The sequence below is a fragment of the Chamaea fasciata genome, unplaced genomic scaffold (genome assembly GCF_029207755.1).
Source record: "Chamaea fasciata isolate MVZ Bird 193981 ecotype frontalis unplaced genomic scaffold, bChaFas1.0.hap1 SCAF_16, whole genome shotgun sequence".
In the NCBI taxonomy this organism is placed as follows: domain Eukaryota; kingdom Metazoa; phylum Chordata; class Aves; order Passeriformes; family Sylviidae; genus Chamaea; species Chamaea fasciata.
Window position 1 is genome coordinate 3,793,426 of NW_027094101.1, and position 27,477 is coordinate 3,820,902.

The 27,477-nt window shown below is 41.9% G+C and overlaps 1 protein-coding gene across 4 annotated transcripts; it reads left to right on the forward strand.

Moving 5' to 3' along the window:
- The first annotated feature begins 200 nt into the window (after window positions 1-200).
- Window positions 201-26,877, forward strand: EEF2K (eukaryotic elongation factor 2 kinase). Of its 4 annotated transcripts, none has more exons than XM_066197628.1 (19): window positions 201-383; window positions 4,328-4,652; window positions 6,423-6,473; window positions 8,190-8,290; window positions 9,855-9,915; window positions 10,754-10,791; window positions 12,883-13,054; window positions 14,174-14,323; window positions 15,818-15,950; window positions 16,627-16,754; window positions 17,148-17,349; window positions 17,671-17,723; window positions 18,456-18,533; window positions 19,320-19,382; window positions 20,610-20,744; window positions 21,717-21,905; window positions 22,282-22,406; window positions 22,992-23,170; window positions 23,819-26,877. In XM_066197628.1, the coding sequence occupies exons 2-19, from the start codon at window positions 4,410-4,412 to the stop codon at window positions 23,926-23,928; spliced, it is 2,211 nt and encodes a 736-aa protein (XP_066053725.1). In that variant the 5' UTR covers window positions 201-383; window positions 4,328-4,409; the 3' UTR covers window positions 23,929-26,877. The 4 variants fall into 4 exon arrangements, with proteins under 4 accessions (XP_066053725.1, XP_066053728.1, XP_066053727.1 ...); XM_066197629.1 differs by having other exon boundaries at window positions 326-383; window positions 4,332-4,652; XM_066197631.1 differs by lacking the exon at window positions 19,320-19,382.
- The last annotated feature ends 600 nt before the right edge of the window (window positions 26,878-27,477 follow it).

Here is a 27,477-nt window from a genome sequence, read left to right on the forward strand (position 1 = left end):
GCGCCTCGCCGGGGCCGCGGGCGGTGAGGGGCGGCCCCGCTGCCCGGCTCCCGCCTCCTGCCTCCCCTCGGCGGGGCGGCCTCTCCTCCCTCCGCCTCCCTTCCCTCGGCGGGGCGGCCTCTCTTCCCTCCGCCTGCCTCCCCTCGGCGGGGCGGCTTCTCCTCCCTCCGCCTCCCTTCCCTCGGCGGGGCGGTTTCTCCTCCCTCCGCCTCCCTTCCCTCGGCGGGGCGGCTTCTCCTCCCGCCTCCTGCCTCCCCTCGGCGGGGCGGCTTCTCCTCCCTCCGCCTGCCTCCCCTCAGCGGGGCGGCCCCTGGCAGCGGGCAGGGCGGCTGTGGGGTTGCTCCGTCCCGGGCTGCTCGGCGGATCTGGGCTCTCCTAAGCCGGTGGGTGCCGTCGCGGTGCGGGGCCTGGCCCGGCGGCGGTGGGAAGCTGCCTCAGCGCCGCCTGCGGCGGGAAGGGCGTTTTTAATTGCGGAAAATGATGATCGGTGGGGTGGTGAGAGCCTGCGAAAGGCCGGCGGGCAAGCTTCTGCGCGGGCCCAAAAATAACCTGATCTGTGATACTGGGCAGCAGAGCTGCCCTCGCACCTGAAGGTTGGCGCTTCGTCCATTTATGTTTCCACCACGGTGCGCGTAATTTGGTGCCTACGCTGTTTAAAAGTGCCAGGTGCTGTCTGTGACCATGGAACAGCTGCTGTGTGCGGGGCTGACCGCGACTGAGTCCGCCCTGACAGCTTGGGGCTGCTCCAGGACGGTTCGTGTTTGGAGAATTCTTCAAATACCTCAACGCGCATAAAGCATGGAGTTAATTAACAGCGTGGGGTACTGAGCAAATGCTTACAAAAAGTCAGCGATAGGTAATTGTGCAGACTGTTTAAAGCCAGTTGAAGTAACAGGTCTGTTAATGGCAGTGGAAGGATATTTTAAAGTTATTCTTTTTCTGTCCTTTTCAACCCCTGTGTTTTGGATACTCTTAACGTAGTGTTTATTTGCGTGTTTGGCAGCCGGGTGGACTTACTCAGAAGGGCTGTTCTTGTGCCTCACTGCCTGCAGCTCTAAAAGCTGCTTGTGTTTTTGAAGCCATGCTGTGTTTCCTTGCACAGGGTTTTGTTTCAAATGCTTCGTACTCTGAGCTGGTGCAGCTGAACTCACCCCTTTGCTTCGTGAATTTTGCATTGTTGCTCTCTAACACTCAGACTAATACAATGATTATCTCAGCCGTGCTTGGGGGCAAATTGAATGGGATTTGTGCCATGATGTTTTGCAGTAGTGATACTCTGGAAGGAACCTGTGTTAAAGGCTTCTCATTAGAAATCTGTCTTTGGCAAGACAAGGTTTTCAAAGATAGACAGTGAGTTGAGATATCTCTGGGGGTTTTTATCTTGTTTTTTTTATCACAGCTCTTATCTAGACTCACTGAACCTGTTTTCTTGCAGTGTGTGGTGCAGATGAAGAGTAGACATTTGCTTTGTGGGGGTCAGTTGAGTGTTTGGGAAGCACAGTAGTTCTGTAATATGCCACAGGACATCAACATAGCTAGTGGGGTTGTTCTGGACAAGTTTACATAGCTTTGGGTCTGTAGCTAATAAAGGTGATAATACTTTTTAAGGTGCATGGTCTGTATAGTTGCTTAGGTTAAATTTTGAATCTGTACTTTAAAAGAACATTAATCTGAAAGGTGACCTCTCTTTTAAGAAAAAACCTGTTTGTTACTCTCACAGGTATCCTGTTAAATGGCTTTAACTGATATGGTATTAAACCAAAAGGGATTTAGTATTATACTAGGGAGAGCTGGGTCATTCTTGCTTTAATGTTTCTCCGCAAGACAAGCTGGGACTTCTGTTGCAGGGCAGTTTCTGCACCCCTGTCCTGTGTTAAAGAGTTGCAGGGAGCTGTGTCTGAGCTGGAACAGTGAATTGGAAGCAACTGGAGATGCTCCAGTTGTCCCTTCTTTGGCTGACTGGAGCATTCCTATCACTCACCTCTTTGGGATGGATTAAGGCAGATTTAGATTCTGAGGCCAATGTAGAACCTTGGTCAAGAGGCTCACTAAACCCAGCAGTGCTTTGTAACAATAGACACCTACAAGAAACAAGTCACGTTTTAAGAGCCCTGTGATGTGAATTTTCCCTGCTGTTTATCTGTGTTCACATATTTGCATGTTGTCCTTGCAGCTCACCTGCCTTTCCTGGTCATGTGGCTCTTGGACATAAAGGCAGGAGAAGGAAAAATACTTGAAAGAGGCATTGGAAAACAAAAATTAATGCAGACTACAGCAGATTAAGATTTGTGTTTTAAATTATCTGGATTTTGAATCACATAGTACAAGGCTGATAAAAAATGGAATAAATTTTCAAAGTGGCTTGGAGTGGGTAGTTAAAATTACAGGTTGTGTGTGATAATGCAGGCTGGCAGGCTTGATTCAGTGCAGTCTCACTCTCCTTGTTGCTTAGCCTTAGGAATGCTTCTGTAATGGATATTAAAGATTAAATGATCAAACCACAGCAGCAATAGTAACAGAAATTCCTATGTAGTACAACTGCTGTGCTAAAATGCAAAAGCACAGAATATAAGCCTTGGGATGAAGCTCAGGGGTTTTTATGAGGCTTTTTATCAAGCAAACTGTGAGGTTAGAGCACTGTTTGTGTAGTTCAAAGTGTGATTATTGAATTCTGTTCTAAAGAGCATTTTATGTGAGGATGGGTCTTGGTACATACATTTACAAAGTAAACATCACAAGTCCTTTACAAGAAATATGGTTCCAAGAAAAACCAAGAGACTTTATTATAAACACCATTAGCTTTAAATAGAAACTTATTTGTGTGGTGATATTTCATTTACACAAGTCACAGAGATCAGAATGTTTGCAGTCACCGCTGCACAAACCCTCATTCCTGCATTGCTGCTGCTTCTCCAAGTGCCCTGAGCCCCGTGGATGTGCTGATGTGTGTGACAGCAGGAGCAGGAGGGAGTGCAGGACAGCACGGGGGTGTCATGGGGCCGTCCAGTGCTGTGGTGTGTCCTGCGTTAGTCACGTCCTTGAGGCAGCATTGACAGCTGCTGGCAGTAGGGGTTCTCCAGCACTCCGTGCACGCTGGTAAGATGATCACAGTAAAAAGGGCAGTGGCAGCTGAGGACACCTTCCCCTGCCAGCTGTGTGCTGCTGCCCCTTTCCAGAACCCACAGCTCCCGCGTGGACTCTGCTGGAAGGGCAGGTGAGCACTCCAGAGCTGCTCCAGTGCGAAGTGAGGTGAGTTGGCTGAGACCTCCTCCAGCAGTGGTTTTCCAGAGCAGCTGCTGCCTGGGGGAGTGCTGGAGTTACCTGTGTTGCTGAAGCGTGGGAATGCTGCCCCCGTCAGAAGAGCAGTAACCAACAAGATAATGTTGCTGCTGAAAGCTGCCGCATGTTAAGGCTGTTCCTGTGGTGACCAGTCTCTCACTAACTGGGGAGTGAGGTCTGCAGCTATGAATACTTCTGTAGGAGTGTATTCATCTTCCTGTTTCACGCAGAAAGAAGAGTGAAAATGTGAAGGGCTGAGGGAAAACTGTAAAGCAAAACTGAAAACCTTAGTTTGTGGTTGGTTTTTTAGACTAGCTGCGTGAAAATCCCCGATTTTGCCGATTGGGTGAAGAACTAAACAACGTGACACTTAGAAGTGTCTGTTTCAAATTGCATCCTGTTGCTCAGCCAGCATTAGGGCCATATTTTGAATATTCTCACTAATCCTCTATTTTGTACATGCCAGTATTTCCAGAGCATGTGTGTAATCTTCCAACTCTTCCAAGGGCTTTAATCATTCCTCCACCTCATTTTTCTGCAATGTTCTACACTTTCAGCAGCCTGTGGGCCATTGGCTGTATGTGAGCTAAAAGCCAACTTAAATCTTGTGGATGGTGGAAAATTTTTCTATGTTGTTCTTACAATACTCTCTAATTCATTTGACTGATAATTTGTACACAATATCCTTGAGAAGACTTGTCCTGAAAAGATTTGAAAATTTGACTGGGGTGATTGTTTCACTAGTCTTAGTTTCTAAGACTAGTGTTGTGAATAGCGTGTCATATAAGGAAGAACATTTGGAGGAGGAGATAACCAAGGATATTATAATAATACTAAGCTCATATCTTCTCAGTCCTGTAGCAGTTTAAAACCCGAATGCTTCTTTTCAGCAGCTCTAGCAGAGCTGTTCAAAACCGCCTGTAGGTACTTGAGGATTGCTTTTACAGAGGCAGATGCAAATATATTTCTTTTCTGCCAGTGTGCTGACATCAGTGTCAGGCATTATTTGTTCTTTTAATGACAACCTTTTCCTTTTTTCCTCTCTCAGCCAGCTTCTCCCCCCGTTTGCATGTGCATTGGAGCAGTGTGTGTTGCAGTCCTTGCAGGGGTTAAGCCAAGCTCCTGCAGGCATGGCAGACGAGGACCTGATCTTTCGTATGGAAGGGATCGACAGTGCCAGAACGACTCCAGCCGACTCTGGGAATTATCTTGATGCTGATAGTGATGATGAAGACAATTATTTTATCTGTCCAATAACTGATGATCCAGTTTCTAACAAGTCTGCCAGTAGCAAAGTAGACAATTATTACAGCAACTTAGCAAAAACTGAGCAGTATAGTTCAAGCTCTTCTCCCAGAAGCTTTAGCTTTAAGGTAAGGATTGGCTTCAGCCTTCATTAAGGTTTTGTTTTTACTTAGTTGGCATGAGACATTTTCTAACTGCTTCATCTCTTTGTAACTAACACTTTTCAATGAAGATACTCATCTGTTTTTTCCAGACCTGCAGTTAATTCCATCAAGCCAATAGTCTGACACTGCCATGGAATTGGTTACTGTCCCTTTCAGTTCAGGGGGGGATCTTCCTGCACTCAGTCCAGGAGAACAATTCACTGCCATTAGGATCAAACTATTTAAAATGCAGTATGTTGTTTGGGAGATTCAAAAGATAATACAATTGGTGTAAGAAAAATTGAGGCCTGTCAGAAGATAAGTTATTACGAATTTTGATAGTCTGTGATATTTTTAGTTCGACAAATAAAATTGTAAATTATGCAATTGTAAGGCTAAGTTTTTATGTTATAGCTCCTTCTTAGGGAGCTTTTGTCATGTTGGTTTTCATGCTTGGGCATGAAGTGTCACGCTGGCAGTAGTTCCTGACAGTGTACACAAGCAGTATCTGACCTTTTTGGGACGAACAGCAGCTGCAGCATTGCAGGAAGGTCAGAGGGGCTGTAGCTGGTGCTTCCTTGGCAGTGTGTCCTTTTTCACTCAGTTCCCTTCACAAAGATCAGGCCAGGCAATGGAGCCTCAAGTGACATCCACTCTGTAGCTTAGATATTCTAAACAAACACAGTTTGTGCTAAACTGACATGTCTCTTAGATTTTCCTATATTTAATGTGTTTTATTAACACATTTCTTATTATAAACATTAACATTTATTTAATAGATACTCTAAAATCTCGGTTATGCCTAATGCATGCTTTAATTGTGAAAAAATGCTGGGGGTTATTTCAGTCAGATAACAGTGAGTAACACATTGAAAGTGAAGCTGGCTTGTCTGCAGGAAGATTTTTACCAAAGCTAGTTAATACAAACATTAAAAGGTACATATCCCTAAGGAAGGTGAGGAGCAAAAGCTTAGAAATGGGACAGGTGTTGGTGTATGCTAAACTGGGCAAGTTAAGACCTGACAGGGAGCTTAGTCTCCATTTGTGTGTACATTTTAACATGTTCTAAACACTCGCCTCTGGGTCTGCAGTGCAATTTCTGAGTCATATGGTCTGAGATAAAACTGATAAGGGTTTCAGAAACAGCAATTATTTCCTCCTTTCTAAGCTGTCATTTTGCTTCTGCAGAATGTTTGTACCCATGTTTTGGTCTCCACAACGTCTAGTTTGGAATTGTAGCTCCTATCACCGATAAATTACTTCATGTTGAGGTGTGGAGCAAGCCAGTGTCCATCTCCTGTTTAAGCTGCAGGAATGGTGTCTTCCAACACAATGAAGCAGACAGCCAGGGCTAAACCTCATCCTAAACCCCACAGCCTGGCCTATCAGAGTCTGCCTGGCAGACCTCAAAGCTAAAGAGAGGCAGTGTGGGCCATTGATAATGAAAGGCGGAGCCAGACAGAGAGGTTGCTGTTAACTCTCTGCTTTAAACAGGACTCAGCAATGTTTAATTAGCTGGTTAATAGGCAAGACCCTTGTAATAAATACTTTCCAATAAAAAAATTACTAACTTACCTCGATAGGTTTGTTCACAGGTGTTCTAAGAATGAACTTTTGGGAATATAAATTGAAGAGTGGCTTTTAACTGGATTTTTTTTTTTTTTTTTTACTAACAACGAGAACCAAGACTCTCTGTCAATCATTTGTCTTATCACATGTATTTTCCTACTTTCATGTCTCTCATGGATCCTTTAGAATGACACACAACATCGTTCTAAGCATGGCTCTGTGGTTGACCATGGTCGGGTAGGTTAAAAAGAAAATGTCAACACCATATCTAATAGATGCATTATGATTTTTTGGTTTGGTTTTGATTTTTTTTTTCCTTTTACGGACTTGTTTTTGTTCATTATTTTATTGTTTGTGAGGACTGATTGCCTCAACCTATAAGAGTCATCAAGTCAAAACTAAAAGAGGTACCTGTTAAATGGAATAATACCCATCCTGTGTTCTCTACCCTGAAATTTCACTGTATGGGAGCCATATGCCTCCAGCAGGAGAAAAATTGCTCTGTTAGCACCATTTCCATGAAATCCAGCTACTGTTTGTTTGAAGATTAGGGTACGGCTTTTGTACAAAACACCTCAAGAGATCAAGCACAAGTAATTAACTTACTTAAATCATCATCTAACATGAGCACAAACGACCTTTTGGAGAGGGAATCTACTCAAGAACAATTTTAAACAACTGATCAACCAAGCAGTTCTTACTGCTGTCTCTCCTTATTTCTGTCATAGGTATTTAAATATGGAAATTCTCAGGTCCATATGAGCTGTCATTGCATGACCTGAGGCAACTTTATTTTCTTATGAAACATAGAGAAAATCTTTCTCAACATGTCCTTTAAACTCGTTTTCTTTAATGTAGTATTGTTTTCGTTTTGTGTTATTATTGTCAGAAAGGGGAGCATTTCAGTTGTTTGCAAAGTATGCATAGTTAAAGCTGAAATTCAAAATAAACCGGAACATTTAAAGCTTAGCTGTTTCATGATGCCATTGCTGACACAAATTTATAGTGTATTTTTTATAAAAAAAAGACTGACTTTAATTCCTGAAAAAACAAAATAGTCCCCAAATTTTAAAAGTTACTGTTTCTGCACACTTGGAGTTCAGTCAGAGAGGCAGTAATAATATCTCAGAGCTCAGCACTTCTTTATTGGCAGGGTGCAGAGTCCTTTTTCTCCTGTTCACTTTGCAGAAGGCATTTGGCACATCACAGGGTTGTATCTCCAGTTTTCTTGGAAATATACAACGTAAGAGAGGGAGAACAAAATATTAAGAGTGAAGCGTCCAAATTGGCTGGTAGAGAGAGACTGTTTGTACTCCAGTACTCCGTACTGTTTGATATTTTACTCTTGACTTGGTGAACATTGAAATAGCTACTTGTCTGGAATTGTTATAATAATCAATTTTTACAACATTCTAATTTCTTCTTTCTCATGCTGAGCACAGTCTGGGACCCGGGGGTTCACAGAACTTCTTACTTTATCCATATTAATTGTATCTTTAATGGACTTTTTTAATGCTTACTCTTATGCATGCAAAATCAGCATATGCTGCTAGGTATGAAAAGCTAAAAAAATCAGAAAAAGTGAATTAATATCATCTGGGTGTGCCTTATTGCCATTTGCAGAGCATGTTAGAGATATCTGCAAATTGCCACAGGTTTTGTAAATTGTATCTGGTATATACTGTGCCAGATTCTGTTCTCAGTAACTTTACAGTGGTGGAAATTGAACTGAAATCTGTGCCTTATATATCTGAGCTGGGTTTCATTATAATTGAAACTATAGAAAGATCAGAGTGGTCTTTGGTACTGCCTGGTCCCTGCTCTGAGTAATGCTTTGGGAGCTTGTGTTGTTGCACATCTCCATAGCATTGGGATCCTGGTGTGCTCTAGAAACTGCTGGTTTTGTGAGCTGCTGCTGATTATATATAAAGTGCCAGTCTGTAACTTCTTCAGGAAACCTGGAAACATGCCATTGAGAAAGCCAAGCACATGCCTGATCCCTGGGCAGAATTTCATCTGGAGGACATTGAGACGGAACATGCCGCTCGTTACAGGTCTGTGGGTCTTCCTGCTTTGGATGCTGATATTAAATATTGACTTCTGGTTTGTGCAAGGGCTGAGTTTGTGTAGTGCACAATATCTGGCTGGAGAACTTTTACAATGCCCAAAGTGAGTGGGTCTTAACTCAGTCTCACAGGAATATGTAAATACTGCACATCATCAAAAAATGAACTTTTTGGCAAACCACTGTCACGCTTTCTCTCCCACCTAAGCAATATCTAGGACTTTGGCTGTGTAGACAGGAAGCAAGGCTGAAAAGTGTTTTTTGGTTGATTTATTAATGCCATAAATGTAAATTAATAAGGAAATTAATCCCAACGGAGAGGCAGCATACTTAGTTTAAATAGTTTGGGGAAGAAAGTAGCATAACCCTTCATGACTTTCCCAAAATAGCAGTTTCAGTGTTGCTAGTCCATGCAGTATTGTTGCATGTGGCTGGAATTTAAATAGTTATAAAGCCCAGAATAGCTCAGTGTGGTCTACATGCTGAAAGGGAGTTTGGCCCTGAAACTGGTTTCAGTGCTTTGACATGAGCTTTGCCAAAATACTTACTTTACTGACACAGGTTTCTGGGAGGAAGGGTTAGGGGTTAGAGGCCAGTTCATCACCACTTAGCATCAGTGTTTGGGGAGGCCTCCCTTCTAATCCCATACCAGTCATGCAGTGCTGCTCTTCCCCATAGGCTACGTCTGTCCCTGGTCAGCCACACAGTCCTGAAATAGTTTGCATATTTTAAAATACAAATAAGTGATAATTTTAGTTTAGGGCTGCTCAATATCCTGCTAAAAAGAAATGGCTCTGATACTCCTATTTTTGCCTCTTTATCTGCTGCAGACTGGGATGATATATAATAAATAAGGGAGAATATGGGGTGTCTGCATGCATGAGTTACTCTGTGCAGGTTGAGGGTACCAGGCTGGAAGCAATCATGTGTTGATGACTCAGCTGCTGTGGTTCTCAATTTGGTCTTCACTGTGTTGGGAGTTGAAGGGGTGGGGAGAAACCACAGTCGTACTCTTTGTATTATCACAGGGTTGTGCAGGGACTTGCTCCTCCCTCAGTGCAGTGTTGGGCAGTTCCTGGTCCCACTGCTTCTCACAGCTGCTGCTGCTCACATTCTCCACAGCTCCAAGCCAAATACTCAGCCAGAACCAGGCTTATGCAAGCTCAGGGTTGGGAGAGACAACCTGCCCAGTGTGTAGAGCTTGGTGAGGCCCTTTCTGCACCCAGTGTGCTGCCCAGGCATCACAGAGGAGGTTTAACTTCAAAGCAGATAAAGCCTGATTTGCAGTGTCACAGAAGTTCAGATTCTGCTTTGGAATCTGCTCATTAAGAGGAGGGTTCAGTGTCTCTCCAAAGAGCTAAATGTGTTTTCTGTTTCCCTGCCCAAAATGAGGAGGGCCAGAGGGTATTGGGAGGACTGGAAGCTTTTGTGTGGGAGTGGCAGCAGCACTTTCCAGAGTCAGTTACAGATAAGGAAGGATAGGTGCTGGTGCTGGAAATGGGAGGATTTGGGTTCCCTCTGCATTTTCTGAGACGTATCTCCTGATTTTGCAGGTACAATGCAATTACTGGGGACTGGGTTGAAGATGAAGTCCTTATCAAGATGGCTTCTCAAGTAAGATCACACTGTCCTTCATGTTTAGCAACAGCAAGTTTGTAATTTCCTTTCTGTTCCTGAATAGTCGCAGCAAAATATTTTTCTCATAGAAATTTTCAAGTCTCAGTGTAATTCTTTTCTCCTATCTCTTTTTCTTTGCATCCTTCTCTCCAGAATAGGGTAGAAAATGGAGCCAGACCTTCCCTGTCAGCAACATGAGGCATTTGTTCCATTCCCAGTGATTTCCCTTCCATGTCACCCCTCCCATTTCCTTCTGGCATCATTTCCCTGCCTGGCAGGAGTCCTGCTATTTTGTGTGCTCCCAAATAATTTCTGTTCCTAGCATGAAAACCAACTGAATTTTCTGCACGTGAGGGTAGAAGGCACTGTCATTTCCCAGTGAAGTCCTGGGGTTGGTCGTGTGTTGGGGTTGCCTTGCTCTGTGCTGCTGGCCCAGTATCTGGCATCTGGGGAGATGATGCTCCCTTTGGCACATCCTATACAGAGGCCTAAATGCAGAGAGCATGAAGTCTGTGAAGCTTCTTTAGGCAGTCACACAGAGCTGACTCACAACTGGGAAAAGATTTTAAATAGCTAATTAAAAAAAAACATACCATTTCTTCTCCATATATTGGCATATTGGCAGGGGGAGTTCATCCAAATGCCTTTTCCCCAGATAGCTGCTTACACTACCAGTGGATTTTCACTTTTCCTTGAGGAAATATTTTTATAAAGCCTGTTTGAAAACTGCTTTCTGCATGGTATAAAGGGGAAGTCATGGTTGTGTCTCTTATTGGTTAGAAATCAGCTTTGTGGAAATGGCAGTGCTGGATTTTTGTTTTCTTCTTTTCCCCAGCCTTTCGGCCGTGGAGCAATGCGAGAGTGTTTCAGAACGTGAGTATTTGCCCTCTTCATCTTTGTTGGCCTCCCTGCAATATTTTTTTCTGTGGTGGCTGAAAGGCTTTGCTGAGGGATTTATCCCTGTTTGTGTGACTCCACCTGCAGGGAGTGGGATTCAGAGAGGAGAATTGTTCTCTGAATGTTCTACTTCAACCATACTCATGAAAGTATCATTACAGCCACTTAATTTCTGTGTTCCTTGTGTGCTGAAGTATCTTAAAATTTGATATGAGGTCAGGTGTGTGCAGCCTGGAGACCGACTTGGGGCCTATAGTTAGGCAGAGAAGAGAAAGAAAGAAAGAGTATTTGAATGGTGCAGTCTGAACTGGAAAAGCCTCCATTGGTGAAGAAGGTTATCCTCCTAGAGTTTACTTTGGATCACATATACCAGAATAATATTCTGAGTAAGGCAGAACTTGTACACTAAGAGTTGTGCTTCCCAGAAGGACAGAGTGGGGGAAGACAGAGGAGCTTTTCCTTTCTTGGAGAGTGTTGTCGAATGTTATTGTGGGGATCAGCATCCAACTATAAATTGGTGTGTGCTAAGAGATTACCCCACCCCTTCCAGGCTCTGGAAACAAATGTTTCCTGGAAAATGTATGTGTGTATGTTTAAAAACGTTCCCCCTTCTTCCCATATGTGGAATCCAGAGAAATTGCACTTCATGTGTGGTTTCAGCTCTGGAAAGATAAACACTCCTGAGAGATGAAAATGTGATGTTTTGAACTTGAGCAAAAATGGAGAAAAATAACTCCTTAGTGCTCCAGTTTAACCATGTTTCAGTATCAGTTCATGCTGGTGGGTCTGTTCTTGCAAAGCCAGCTGAAGACAGTAGTGAAGCCCAGGAAGTAACAAATCCCAGCCTGCTGACATTGCTTTTAGTTCTTATTACTTCCCAAACTCCCTATTACACAATATTTTGAGTCATGCCATAAACAGAAATTTGTTAGCAGTTTTGCCTTTAACCTCTGATACTAAAAAGGCATAACTTGAATGTCAGTTTCCTACTGCTGGGTTTCCCATGTGTGTCAGTGGTACAGTGATATTTCCCACCTGGAGCTCTCTCCTAGATTTTTGTAAGTCTGCAAGTGTTTAGTTAAGACAGTTGACAGCATTAGCTGCTCATAGCCCAATGAATCAATGTGAGGATATTGACTTTAGAAAAACATGAGCTGGCTTGTTTCATTCAGAGGCGTGTGTTCCTTCAAGAACTGGGAAGGTTTGGGATCTGGCTGAAAATCTTACCTCATTTCCGTGTTAATTCTTTCCAAGGCCTCTGTTGCAATGACTGTGTGCCCATCCCTGCAGGAGGACAGGCAGCATGAAATTACTTTGCCTGTAGAGTGTCCCCTGTACCAAGGCCTCTGCACCAAGGTCTTGGCAAAGAGAGGAAAAGGAAGGAGGGGGAAGGGTTGAGAGTTTGAGTGCTACTACTAATTAAAGCACCTGCTTAATGCATTTGTTGGCAGCCAGCAGATCCTTTCTTATCAAAGTTTTCCTGTGCTTCACACTACCATCCCCTTGCCCCAGCCCTCCTGCTTTGGTAGGATCTGTGGATTAAAGATTTGCTCATCAACAGAAGGGAAAAGCTGCATCATAAGAACTGTCAGGTGCAGTTTTCCTGCTGGGAGTATGTGGGTTACTGAGCACTGATGTGTGTTGAGAAGCAGCAGATTGGTTTTATCCCAGGAGAGGCTTCTCAGTTCATGTTTGAAAGGCCACTCCCTGTTAATTTCAGCAGAAAATAACTGTTGACATTAGAACAGGTTGTTGACAAGGCACCAACCCTTCATACTCGAGGTTTGAGAGGAACAGGAAGGGAAAGGAATTGAGAACAGGAGGAAGTTCAGAGCACAAGTACCTGCAGCTAAACCAAACAGTTTGGCACATCCCAGCCATTCCTATGGGATGTTTTATTTTCCCTTGTCCCCTTCCTGTGCTTCACGTTTCAGGTAGAATACCTGGTAAATGACTGAGGGTAATGCTCATCTTGGAGCCTGGCTCTGTCCATGCAGGCAAGGAAATGGGAAAGATGGAATTAAAATCCTTGGGTTTTCTTTCACCAACAATTGATTTGTCTTTCAGAAAGAAGCTGTCCAACTTCTTACACACTCAGAACTGGAAAGGTGCCTATAATTACGTTGCCAAGCAATACATAGAGAGTGTGAGCAGGGATGTTTATTTTGAGGATGTTCGACTGCAGATGGAAGCAAAACTCTGGGGAGAAGAGTACAACCGGCATAAGCCACCAAAACAGGTGCATTCAAAGATCTTACTAAGCAAAAGTGTAATATTTTTCTTCTATTGAGTTAGTTTTCAGACATAATTCAGAGGGAATTACTTGTTCACATTCCATCACATTTAAATGCTTGGATAGATTCTTTTGCTCTTCTGTTTTTCTGTTAAATGATAGCTGATTTTGAGTGGAGTAAATACTGAAATTGCCTTATATTTCCAGGACTAGGGGCTGTGTATTTGTGGATGTCTGACTGTCCTCAGCTGTTGACTGAAAACCAAAATGAAATGATGTTTGTTTTGCTGTCTTTGATGTGTGCCCAGCTGCTTTTGTGATAACCAGAGATATCACAGAATTTATTGCCAGCAGCTGTCTCAGCAATAGTCTTAACTGTTAATGGGCCAGGAAGGTAGATGCTTAAATCTTTCACACCCATCCAAACATCAGTAACTAGCACTGATTTTTCAGAAGAGCTGGAAACCTGCTGGAAACCTTAGCAATTTTAATGGCCAAAATGGGTGGGTTTGATATGTGGAATATTTGCATTGCCTCCCCTGTGAGGGTTAGTTAATAACTACCTGGCTCATAACAGCAAGGTGAGGTCTGTAGTGAAGCGCACAGAGAGAAATCTACAGATCTAGAAGTTTTAAATGCCATGGTGGAGAAAATATATAGAGTGAGAGTTGTGGTGGTTTCTGCTTTAGGAGTGTGTGTGGGACAAAGGGAGAAGGTGAGGCAGGATGAAGAGATACCGGAACAGTAGGTACCCTCAGCCCTTCTCTGAAAATGCATTTCTTTGAGCTGTGCAGTAGTGACTGTATATTTTGCTCACTGGGTGCAGACTCTTTGCAGAGTACTTTTACGGTACCCACAAGATAAAGCCAGCACTTGCTAAGCAATTTTTCAGAGGGGTTTGTTGCAGAAGTGAGCTGTTTTGAAGTGACTGCTTTTAATTTATGGAATTCCTCCAATAACTCAAGAAGCACATGACTCTTCCCCCACCCCCTTGTTAAAGAGAAGGATCTTTGCAATTTTTCAGATTCTTGCATTGTGAAAGTTTTCACAGCTGGAGGATTCACACACACACTTTGATCTGATCTGAATTCTCTTAGTCATTGTTTATCTTCTTTCCCTCCCCAGGTGGATATAGTGCAGACCTGTATTATTGAAATGAAGAACAGGCCTGGAAAGCCTCTCTTTCATCTGGAACATTACATTGAGGGCAAATACATCAAATACAACTCAAATTCTGGATTTGTGCGAGACGACAACATTCGTCTAACTCCACAAGTGAGGCTTTGTTTCATGCTTTCCATAGAATCTGCTGCAGGGAATTTCTGGGCTCTCTCCAGCGGTCTTGCATTACTGCCAAGAAAGGAAACTGCAGGCTCTGCAGTACAATACCAGATTAATTTCTCTATTTGCAGTTTGTCTGCCCCTTACTTGGGGCCTGCTCTTTCAAGCGCTGAGTGCTTCATTATTGGATTTTAGTTGATTACAGTTGAGTTGAGCAGGGTTAATACTCTTTGGAAACCTTAAGCCCTTTGAAGTCTAATTAAAACTGCAGGCATCAAAATATTTCAAACTTTCTTCATATTGAGGCAGTGAGAGAGAGAGCTCATGTACTACGTATAGAATAGTCTTTTGGTGCCTCGCGTATTACACAAGACGTGGCTGGTGTCCAGTTCATGTAAATAAATCTGGTCCATTTGCACATAAAAATGCAGGTTTTTCCAGCTGCAGCCTCTGAATAGCTGTATCTGAGATTGCATATAGAAATACAAGTACAGATTTCGAGTGGTTCTTGAATCCTGCAAAATAAATTTAAAATACTGTCAAAAATGCAAAGTGGTCCATGAAACAAAGAGGTATTTTACTGGGCTTTGAGAGTTTTGTTCTTTACATTTTTTTCCCACTATTTTTAAGGTATTTGTCATGAGGCTTAATGTAAGCAGAGAATTTATGTTCTGGGCTGTCGTTTGTGCACTGAATCAGTGCTGTGCTTTCACAGGTTGGGAACAAAATGTTCCCTGGTATTTGCTGCAGTTAAAATGTTTGTCTATCACCACCAATCACCTCCCCCAGGCCTGGCAACCTTTTTTTGGAGGCCTTCCCAGAAGATTCCTAATATCTCAGCTTTTTTTAAAGAGAAGGGCTTTTTATACCTGATTCTTGAAATGTGTTTTTTTGAGAGCACAAATGTCCATTTCATTATCTGATACATGAATGTAGACACAGAGTAGTTGCTCAGGGCAATCACTCAAAGGGGAAGAAGAATTTGTGGGGATGCTCACATTTATTTATGGGTTTTTTTTTTTCAAACCTTGGCAGAGCTAATGCTTGGCAGAAGGAAACAGTGTCCCAGAGATGCAGAGCTTGCAGAATCACAGGCACAGCCAGAATGTTTATACAGAAGTTATTCTGCACTGGCTTCAGAGCCCACTGTTATTCCCTCTGCCAGTGGTATTCCCCACTACCTAAGGTGAAGACTGTAGTGGAAAACAATCTCTAGTACAAAAATAAGGAGTTAAACCTCCTTTCCCCTGCCTGCACCCACTGCTGCTTTTCACCCTGCCTTTTTTAGCATCTCTGTGAGTTGAAGCAGGTTGGAGAGACAGGATACTACACGCATTTACTCTCTCTTGCTGCTTTCATCATGATGTTAATACCTTCACTGTTAGAGTTTTCAGACTTCTTTTCTGATTTATAACAGGGGAACATGTGTTGCTGTTTTCAGTAGAAGAAGGGGGAGTATTCTCAGACGTCTTCTATGGTTCTTTCCAGGCCTTCAGTCACTTCACCTTTGAGCGCTCAGGACACCAGCTCATTGTTGTTGATATCCAGGGAGTTGGGGATCTTTACACAGACCCTCAGATCCACACAGAGAGTGGTACAGATTTTGGAGATGGCAACCTAGGTAAAATCAATGATTCTGCTTCACTAAGGGGTGCTTCTCTTTCCTTCCCAGCTCTGCTGAGTAGCCACTGCACTGGGTGAGCTGACACATTTCTGAGGGTCATGCAATCAGATGGGGAAGTCCTTTTGGAAGGAGTCCAGTACAGGTCAGCTGTCATATAAGGGCAGTCTTAAAATGAGAGCTGATCTTGGCTCACGTCTCCTGGCCTACTCCTAAACAAGTAATGTAGTTAAGTACTTTCTGCAATGTGAGAACAATAATCATGGCCTTTGATTTCCTTGCCACGTTGCAGGAATGGATACAGCTGAATGCTGAGAGATAGGCACCAAGTATTTTTGAAGTTTCGAGTGTCTATATATGAAGTTGTTCATAGGACACTGCAAGTTTTGTAAGCAGGATGAAATTTAGGCACATTGCTCGGTGATGCAGTTGGATTAGGTTTTTGTTATATCTTGTTCAAACAAAGCTTTTCAAGACCTTTCACACTTCTTCCACTCTCTCATGCAGAAAGTGAAAAGCTCTTACAGGTGTTGAAATGGAAGTGGGTTAGGCTGTGTGCTACAAAGCATTTTCTATCTTTTGACTTTTTAGGAAAAGCTGCGGGACTTTCAGCTTTTAATAAGTAAATTGTAATATAAAATTTGAGTAAACTCTTAACTTTTTTTAAATTTCTTAGGTGTTCGAGGTATGGCCTTGTTCTTTCATTCTCATTTCTGCAACAACATCTGCAAAAGCATGGGACTTGCACCGTTTGATCTTTCATCCAAAGAGAAAAATGCCTTGGATTATAATAAAAAATTGCTTGTAAGTGTTTGATGAAAAAGTGTGATTAAGCTGTGGCTTTAATTAACAGAGAACCTTGTAACACAGTGTATATTTGGGACCACGTAGATCTTTTATAAGTTTTGGATCTCACAAACCTGATTTGATGCTTGTTGCAAATTGATCTCAGTTTCAGCTGATTTTGGTGGGAATGGGACTTATGTAAAGTTGGAATGAAAGTCCTACAGAAAACTCTGACAGTAAAAATGTCAGGGCTTGATATTTTGTTGCAGTGTAGAACTTTTGAAAGCAAATACTTCTATATGCACGTGTATATTTATAGAGGACTCCTAATAAACATCCACATTGGCTTGTATAGCACGTGTAGAATACACAGCAGGATTATTGACAGGACTTTCTCACTGGTTTGCCAAGGAATCTGCTCAGACCATTCTCCGTGGCACAGAGGAGAAGTGCAGCAGCAGCCGGGTGAGGACGGTGTCCGGGAGTCGGCCCCCGCTGCTCTTCCGCCTGTCTGAAAACTCTGGGGACGAAAGCATGAGTGATGTGGCATTTGACTCCCTGCCCTGCTCTCCCTCCTCTGCAACTCCTCACAGCCACAAGGTGGACGTGCTCAGTGAGTGAGCCTCATACATCACCTCTGGGGGGAGGTTCCTGAACATGGGAGTTGTCTTACTTCAGTTTTGTCTTACTTTGTTTTAAGCAAAACAGCATTGATTTAGTCCAGAACAGTTGTTTCATTGATTTAGTCCAGAACATTTGTTTCTAGTGCTCCTCTTGGAGCAGAAATATAACCGAAAGTGCTTCTATGTAGATAATTAATGCACAGGTGCTTCTGTGGAAAAAAAAAAAAAAGGCAAAAAAATGATGATATCAAGAGCTTTTTCTTCAAGCATGTTATCCTTAAAATAACAGCAAATATTTTTTTTTCTCCTAGATTGGCCTGTGTTCAGTGAAGTAGATAACTTGGATCAGCTTGACAACAAAAGGGTGAGTGTCTTTCCAACAGAAAATGAGGTTGCGGTTGCCTAATGAAATGTCTTTGTAGAATTTCCCAAAGGTTTTGATCTGTAAAAGCATATCAAGGTGCTCTGCCTATTTCTATTGTTGCAGATCATGTTACCTCTGTGCATTTGCTGTTTCTAGTAAAGGAAGAACATTTTATCTTAGTATTTTAGTATTCATTATTTTGCCACCAGAAATTTATTTCCATCTGGTGTATTTAAACGGGTACTTAAAGCACATGCCTGTTCCCCTGCCTGCATCTTGTGTCTTGGGCACTTGTGCCAACTGCTGTGGTATGAAAGCTAAAGAATCCCTATGGATTAGGTCTCTGCATATAGTGGTACCATGAGATGTTTGAGAACCTTGCCTGAGGGGATGCAAGGAGTTTGCAATGGGCATTTTCCAGTGCTGGGATTTAGTGCCAGGGGCTGTCAGTTACTGGTTTATCACAGAAGCTGAAAATATATTTAGTGGATTCTTGATTGGATAAAATATGCAAGTCCTTGATTTGTTTTAATGTACATAAGGGAGAAGACAACCTTGGACTACTTTATGTATCATTAAGTCCTGCTCCTTCTGAAAGAGGTAGCACAATAATTTTCATCTAGTTTAACCATCCAGTATTTTTCATTGAAGCAACTAAAGGTTTGCTCTGTGAGAAATGTCAAGCTGAAATCCTTACAAAGTGTAATGCTGTTCTGTTCTTGACTTCCGTAGGATTTTGAAAATGGTGGAGACAGTGGATATCCCAGTGAAAAGAGAAGTGAGACAGAAGATCTGGATCATAGAGAGAGGGTATGAACCTGACTGCTATAGCAGAGTTGGGCCTGTTCATACTTAAACTGTTTTTGTAGAAGAATCTGGTTTTTTATCCTTCCTGATCTAGATCTGATCCTGATCTAGACTTTGAAAACGGAGGAAACAATTAAATTTCCCCATGTTGCAAAATTACTTACTCATATTGAGAATTACACTCTTGCAGGAAAAAAATTATTTGTAATGAGTAACCTAATTTCAAATATCTTACTTGATTAGATGTTGTTGGGTGTTTTTTTTAAGTATTCCATTTAGAAGGTGTAGCCATCTTCTTGTCATGTGGAATCCATGAATGTGATCTGCTTTCAGACTTGTTTACACTCTCTACTATGTATGGCTTGAAACATTACAGAACTTAATACTGTTGTCAGGTAATAGTGTGGAACTTTAGAATTCCTGGGGGTTAGTTGGCTACTCCTCTAAAATAGAAATTTTTAAACAAATGCTTTTTGACCTAGTGATCTTAACAAGATATTTAATTAGAAGACAGGAAAGAGAATACTGCTTCCAGAGGTACCACTCCTTTTGTCACCTCCTTGTGGCAAGGTATTTGTCATGGCATCTCCAGCTTGTGCCAAAGAACTTGTGCCAAGTTCTTTGGTATGTTTCTTAATATATTGTGAGATCACTGAAAGAAAAGTATGCAGTGGAAACAGTTTTGGTCATTGTCACTATTAATTCTGCAGGGTAGGAATAGTCTAGAGGCATGACTGGCACACATCAGTTGCTGCAAATTGAATGATGCAAATCTTTACATTAACGTAGGGCCATTCAAACAACAACCGGAGGCAGGAGTCTGATGAAGACAGTTTGGGAAGCTCTGCAAGGGTAACTAAAGCAGAAATGTTCACAGACTGAGTTTGCTGCTCTGCTTGTCCTTTGTTTCACTCATCTGCTACCTAACCACATCACTAAACCAGATGTTGGTTTCCCTTCCTTTTCAGCAACACATGTTTATTAATATCAACTTACCACTCTGTTATTTCCTTTTATGTTTTGTCTTTATTTCTCATTAAAGTACTGTGAAACAAATTGTCACCTCTGTAGCTGACCTCTGTCATAAGTTAGTGATTATGCATGGGTTTCTCACTTGAAAAAAAATTACAGCTCTGTGGATTTTTTTTTTTCCTGCCTAACTAAATTGTTTCCTTTCTGCACCTTATTTTTGGAATTGCATCCTGTATGTGGTTGTATGATTTCTTAATAACATGCAGTGTTCACAGATACACAGCGAAGAGAACTACTGTCACCTAACTGAGTTAGGAAAGACCAGACCTTGTATGCTTTTGCAAAATACAACTTCTGTGATGATTGGTATTGGGTATAAACTTAACTACTGTGAAAGAAAACAAAAACAGAGCTTTGACAACAATTAATAATTTATCTAGATACAACTTTCAGAATTTCCTGTTAATTATTATATATTCTTGTTTCAGAAAATTTAAACAGCTTTAATAGACTGAAGTTCTGTGCCAGTAACCCTTCCTGTTGTGTTTTCCTGTGTACCTGCAATGGCCTTCATTATGATAGGATTGTTTTCAGCTACTGTTTCCCACTGATCCATTATGTTCAAAATTTTTTTTCATTTGGGTTGCTCGTCCAGAGAAATGCCAATGCATGTATCTGCCTGTCATCTTCTGCATTGTTACATGTCATTTTTGTAGAGTTCTAGAATGCAAGCTGCATTTAAAGTGTTGTGAACTGAAATTCTGGACAGAAAAGTATGGGTTTCATTTTATTCTTGTGCATGGAGTGCTTGCACTGCCACTATTCAGTTGCTTACTTTTGTCAGTAACCTTTTCTGGTTCAGAACTTTGAGATGATTCTTCAAAGTGATGATGTTCAAATTGGAAATAGAGGGGTTTGCTCCGTTCATTTAATGAAGAGTAATAACCATGTATTCAGCTGCTAACATGACTATTGAAAGCTGTATTTTAAAATACAGTATTTATTACTAAGTAACAATATTAGTAGAGGCTTTGATTCCTGGATGGTAATCCATATGGATGGGAATTTTAATTTTGAATATAAATAATAGTATATTTTGTATTTCAGATCAGTGTGGAGAAATGGAATCTTTACAACTCTTCTAGAGTCCACATCCACAGACCATCCTGTGTTGCCCAAGAAATTCAGAGGCTCAATGCACTAGAACTTGAAAAGAAAATTGGGAAGTCCATCCTTGGAAAGGTAGGATGGGTCTGCTGATACTGTTATATCCAACAAGAAACATCTTGTATTTATTACTTGCATAGAGGTGTTACCCTGCCTGCATTTATTCGTGCAGTTGAAAATAACACGTCTGTACCTTTCTCTCGCCTACCCGTGTTGTATAACGGACATCTGAGTTCAGGAACCCGTGAATTCCATCTGCTTTTGGCCTTGCAACATCTGGGCTCCTTTGGGAAGAGCCCTGCTGTTGTTAGTCTGCCTTTCCAGAGGCATCACACAGGGAAGATACAGTGGGATGGGTGTGGTGTGCCTGACCCACATACCTGGCACACAAGCACAGCTGAGCTCCTGAAAACTGGTGGCATGGACTGACTCTTTTGACTCCAGACTATTCCAGATAATGCAAATGTGAATTCAGTTTGGGGCTATGTATGGCCTTAAGCCCACTCCTATAACATGATGTAAGTCTTTCTGAACATCCTGGGAGCCTTGGGTGTTCTCAAACCTTTTGATGTCAGTAGAAACCCATTTTTCACAGAATCATTTAGGTTAGAAAAGACCTCTTAGATCATCGAATCCAACCTCTGACCGATCACCCCCTTGTCAACCAGACCATAACACTCAGTGCCACGTCCAGTTGTTTCTTGGAACGCCTTCAGGAACAGTGATTCCACCACTTCCCTGGGCAGACCATTCCAATGTTTAACAACCCTTCCCATGAAGAAATTCTTCCTGATGTCCAAACTGAACGTCCCCTGGTGCAGCTTGAGGCTATGTCCTCTCATTGTATCACCAGCTGCTTGGGAGAAGACGCTGACCCCCATCTTGCTAGAACCTTCTCTCAGATAATTGCAGAGCATACTAAGGCTTCCCCTGAGCCTCCTCTTACTCCAGAACATACCTCTAAGGCCTGGTAAAGGATGAGCAGAGGGGTTTTGAAGGCTCAGATCCCTACATCATCCTTTGTCTCTCCTGTGCAATTGTGTCCAGGTTCACCTGGCCATGGTTCGCTATCATGAAGCCGGGCGCTTCTGTGGGAAGGACGAGGAATGGGATCAGGAGTCAGCCCTGTTCCACCTGGAGCATGCTGCAGACTGCGGGGAGCTGGAAGCCATCGTTGGGTTAGGCCTCATGTGCTCTCAGCTGCCACATCACATTCTTTCCGAGGTCACTCTTGAGGTATGGAAAATGCCAAAGAAGCAAATTGTGGTCCACTGTAAAAAATAACATAAGAATAGCAGGAAATGGAGATGAAACAAAAACCGTAGTTAGGTGTTCTGTAGGCTCTTCAGAGAAAATAGATTACTTGTAATTAAGGATTTGGACAAAAGAGCAAAAAATGCTGCCTCTTTCTGGTTTTGCCAGCAAATTACTGCATGCCTTTGGGAAGCTTTTGAAGCCACCTTTACTATTCAGCTGCTCTATTTCTTGTGGCTGTGCCAGTTTCTCAGACATACTAAATACTTGCTGACTTTCAGAAACTGCATTTAATGGTAGAGGGATGAAGGGATTGTTTTAGAAACATGCATTTTCAAGGTTTTGTTTCCTTTACTAGGATACTAAGGAGAACAGAAATAAAGGATTTAATTACTTGCTGAGAGCAGCAGAAGCCGGAGACCGGCCTTCCATGATTCTGGTAGCAAGAGCATATGATACAGGTGTAAATCTTGGTGCAGACAGGTACTGTGCATGGCTGAGTAAGTTATCTTGGTGGTACTTCACTGAGGCAAGGCTGGGGCAATGGTTTTTCTGCTTTTGTATTTTAGCATGTCTTTTACAAGAATAAAGCTCTTACGTGAGTTTTCTGTTGTGCACAACAGTGATAATCTTTAAATTTCCCACTGTCAAATAGCATTAAACTTTTAATTGAAGTTCACTGAGCATTCTCAGTGTGCAAAATAACTGATTTTAAAGTATTTATGAAAGACTCTAGAACTTTGGATTTTTTTCTAAATTGGTTGCTCTCACAAATATAAATGCCAGACCAAAACCGTACAGCTGGTAGTGAAGCTCGGTCTCTGGAGTTCAGCAAAACACTTCAGTCTGATACTTTCTCCTGTAATTCCTGCATTAAGTGACCCCAACCTCATTTTGCTGTAGTGACCTAATGCCACAGTGCAATTAATGAGTCTCCATGAGAACATTCGCTTTCTTGGAGAGCATCAAGGCTCTGAGAAACCAGTACAAAAATGGATGCTGAATCTTCAGTGCAAAGTACATTTGTTTCCTAAGGGAACCGTCCTCAAAAATTATTTTTGACTTCAGAGCCCAGGATTGGAAGGAGGCCCTGCACTGGTACAACACTGCGCTGAACATGACTGACTGTGACGATGGGGGTGAATATGATGACACTCAGGATGAGCCCCGGTACCTGCTCCTGGCCAGGGAAGCAGAGATGTTAATGATGGGAGGGTTCAACCTGGATAAGGATCCACAGAGATCAGGTGAGGCCTCATTTTGTTTCTGTTATCTATAATCGTGCTTTTCCTTCCCTTCTCCCCCAGCATGTACCCCAAAAATAGATTTCTTGCTTCAGCTGTTACAAAACATAGAGAGGGTCAATACCTTCAGATTTAATGATGCTGGGTGTAACAAGGCTGGTAACAGTGGAAGAAGAGATCTTGGCAGGGACAGGGTAGTGGGTGGTGCCAGGTCCAATCTGTGGCATACTGAGTCACTGCCAGGCAACCTTCACTCCCTCTGAGGTTGCTCTTCTGGGTCACTCCCCTGAGCTGCAGGTTGCTGCTTGTAGTCTGAGTTACACCCATGACTCCCAGGCCCTACACAACATTCTCCTAGTTGCTGTGTAACCTACTTGCTAGATGTCAGTCTTGGGGGGCTGCTGCAGGCTGCTCCTGTTTCCAGTCCTTCCAAATACATTGGGGAGCCATCAGCAGCCAATTGTATAACTTTCTACTTGCAGAGCAGAGGCCACATTCCCAGCTGATGTAACTCTGGCACTGCTAAAACACGCCCATACATCCGGCCCCGCAATTTGACCTCAATTTCTCCCTTTGTCCTTTATTTGCTTCAGGCTAAAGCCGTATTCTTTCTTTACTCTGTCAACATAACTGATGCTGTTTCCTCTCTAGGTGAGCTTTACACAGAAGCAGCAGAAGCAGCCATGGAAGCCATGAAGGGCAGACTGGCAAATCAATACTACCAAAAAGCAGAAGAGGCTTGGGCGATGATGGAAGAATGACACTGAAATTAAGCGGTTCTTGTATATAAATTTTTATAGACTTGCTGCATTTGCAGCTAAAAAGATGTATTTTTATGTGATGTTGCCAGGTTGGGGTTTTTTTTGTATTTTAGTTTTATAATTTTTTCGAGGGTAGAAATCTTAAGTGTAAGTAGTAATGTGAGTGCCATAGCATACTTCTGTTTGTCTTTTGAAGCTGTAGTACAGAGACACTTGGACCTTTTGTACTTTTTTTACTGTTAGAATTGAGGGGCCTGGGTTTTTTTTTGACAAAAGAAAATGAGGCCTTATTATTTAGGTTTTACATGTCCTGTTTTTTACACAGCAAATGATCAGTGTTTACATTTTTCATCTGCTCCCTATATGCAGAAAAACATCTTCCTAATTTCTCAGCATTTCCTCATCATTTTTGGTGTATCTCACCAGATTTGCACATAAACGTAAATTTTCAGTTTGTGGATGTAGCTACTGATGTTAATAAGTAGTCCCATTCTATTTTACTGATATTGTTGGACACTCAAATGAATTTCAAATGGACTCCTTAGTTTGGGGAGGGGTAGGGAAAATGATTCAGATTGGTGGTGAGGATATTCAGGGTGGAATGTTTTATTCATTACCAGCATTGCCTATTATACCATCGGAAAATGCTTCATGTTCCTGCTGTGGTGAGGCATCCAGCTACCTCTCCCATTTTCACATTTTGCACCATATAAAAGTTTAGTTATAAAAATTCGACTGATCTTATATTTGTCCAATCATGTACAGTAGCAAGATTTGTAATATATGGGTAATTTGAAATGAGTTTTACAGTGGCATCTCAAATGTCAGTGAAGATAGATCATCTCACTTAAAAATGAGAAGACATTCTCCACTGTTTCCAGATGGATGTTTGAAGAGGTTAGGAGATGTTGATTCATCTATTTCTATGTACAGAAAACAACTCATATGCTTTAAGTATATTTTAAAATGGTATTTTATCTGCAAATGGTATTTAGAGAAGAGTTTCTGGTTAGAAAGGGAAAACAGTATTACCCGCAAACACTTGAATTTGTGTCCTCTTTGCCTAATCTTAACCAGTGAGGGGAGGACAAACACCTGATGGTGGTTGAATTATCATTGCCTAGAGATAAGTTTCTGCAAATCCAGTCTTTCATTCCAAAGCTGTTATGCCATCTATATGGATAGTACAGAAGCTGTTCCTATCCCTCGGTTGTGGTTAGCAGTCATTCTGCAGGAGATTTAAGATGGAAGCTTCTGCCTCCTTGGCCTTGCAGTCTCCTGAGGTGCAAATTGACGTGCACAAGGGGCAGCCAGCCCCTGTCGAGTGCTGAATGACCTGTAATGGTCACCACTTCAGCCAAGCTCTTAAAAGCAGATATAAAGCTAAGCAGGCTGTGAGATGATGCAGGATTGGTTAGGATTTCATGCACAGCCAAGGAATATTAATTTCTTGTAAAATGCAGAAACTGTTCGAGGAACAGAAATCAGTTCTTCCTTTCCTGTGTGAGTGCCTCTCACTGGAATCAAATTGTGCTCCCATTTTCTCTTTTTTATGGCGAGTGGATCTTGCATTGCTGTTTAAACAGTATCCAAGGGTGATGCCGATAACAACTGCCACTGTCTGAAAGAGGTGAAAACTGGTGGTTAAGGGAGGATTTGAATCCTTTCTAGGAGGGAAGGGAAAGCTACCCTTGGATGTTGTGCTTCTGGCTGGTGCTGTAACCACCAGGTAGTTGTAGCTATGAGCAGCCTTGCAACAAATGGAAACGTATTTTTGCTGTCATTTGCAGAGGTTGTGGGAAAGTGGTGCCTGCCATGGCCTTTTTCTTTTTTTTGTTTTGAGAGTGAGGGCGAAGCTCTTCACCCATTAATGGAGGAATGTCTCATTTCTAGATCTCAGTTGGTCTTAGGTAGTGAGGTACTAAAATGACCAGATTTTTGGATCTAATATTTTTTCTACCTAACATGCTAAAATAGAACCAGAGGTCTGCAATTCAGATTAATGTTTTCAGTGCCTATCCTAAATTCTGCTTTAGATGCCTAAAGCCTCTCTGGGATGTGGCCTTTTTTGCTATTTCAGTTTGTAGCATTAAGGTATCAGCTGTCAATGAAAGGTGAAGCCACTCACCTCTGAAGACAGTTGAATAGTCTGTTTTGTGCAGAACCTATACATATAGGTTGTATAGGGACAATAGCAAAATCAGACAAAAGGATTTGTTTCCCTCATAAGGTGTTGATGCCAAATCTTTGAGATTTTCCCTGAGAAGGAAGCATGTGTGACAACACCACTAACCGCGTAGGGAGGAGACTGAAAGCGTCCATTCAAAATGTGCATGTAAAGCATGTAGAGTGTAATTATTGACACTTTTTGGTGTAGTTTAATTTGCTAAATTCACTAGTTGCTAAAGTTGCTGACAGCTGTTTGTAGATCTGGTATGTAAATGTGCACACACCTCAGTGCAAAAATTATTACAGTTAATTCTTTGTTTGCAAATACTTCTTTTTGGTGAGGAAGACTACCTGCGGTCCTAAGGTGTATCAGGTGATTTAGCCATATAATAAATAGGACTGTCAATAATATGAAAATGGAAATTGTTTACAGAAATACCCACAGCTTATTCTGTGACATTTTTGAAGGGAAAAACTGTATATTTTAAAGACTTTTCCAATGATATTGCTTTACGCTGTATTTTTAATCTATTCACAATGAATAAATAAAAATCTGTATTTTTAAAAAATGTGAAAATAAATCTGAGGCTCAGCCTGCCAACTTACCTGGATTCAGTATTTCCAGATGTCAGTGGGAATGTTGCTTGGGTAAGGACAGTGAGATGGAAGCCTTTGTTTCTGTGTCAGACAAGCAACTACTGCTTGCCTGCATCACTTAGTCCTCTCATTCACTTTGTCTGTGTTCATTCTGGCTAGTCAATAAAATTGTTCTTTTTGTCACTTTTCTCAGTAGTTTCACTTATTGCTTGGGGGCTTTTGCTTTTGGGTTTTGTTTTATTCTTTATAAATTGCCAAAATTCAATCCTGCTATGGCAAGCTTCCAGAAATCCTCTCTGCTGTTTGTATTATTCCATTCCCAATTTCATTCCCTTTTAACAGTCAGAAGTAGCTAACTGCGAGGAAATTACTAGATGTGTAGCAACCAAATCTGTTTTCCTCCAGAAAACAAAATGGTTGATGTGCTCTCTGATTTGTATTTGATTACATGAGTAGTGTCTGTAACCAATGGAGGATAAAATATAAGGACAGGAGGGCTCAATTGCAGGGTGCTGCAGAGGCCTGCCTATGCCTTTAGCTTTTGTTTAGTCCTGAGAATGGGCTTGGAAATTCCTGGGCTCTGTGACTTGAGGTGGGATACGACATCTAATGATACACTGTCCTATTGCTATGATTTATTCTGGCACAGAAAAGGAAATAACATGTTCGACACAAGCCCTCTCAAACTGGTTAAAAGGGAGCTCTTCTTGTTGCTTTTTTATTGCTTTATTTACACAGGTGGAACTTATACCTGTGCAGTTTAAACAATGTGAAATTATCCTC

What these genes read in the sequence shown, in the direction of transcription:
- EEF2K (XM_066197628.1), top strand. Translation starts at nt 4,410, where the DNA reads ATGGCAGACGAGGACCTGATCTTTCGTATGGAAGGGATCGACAGTGCC. An exon ending in GGCATAAGCCACCAAAACAG is followed by an intron (nt 13,055 to 14,173) that starts GTGCATTCAAAG and finishes TTCCCTCCCCAG; the next exon opens with GTGGATATAGTGCAGACCTG. An exon ending in TTTTGGAGATGGCAACCTAG is followed by an intron (nt 15,951 to 16,626) that starts GTAAAATCAATG and finishes TAAATTTCTTAG; the next exon opens with GTGTTCGAGGTATGGCCTTG.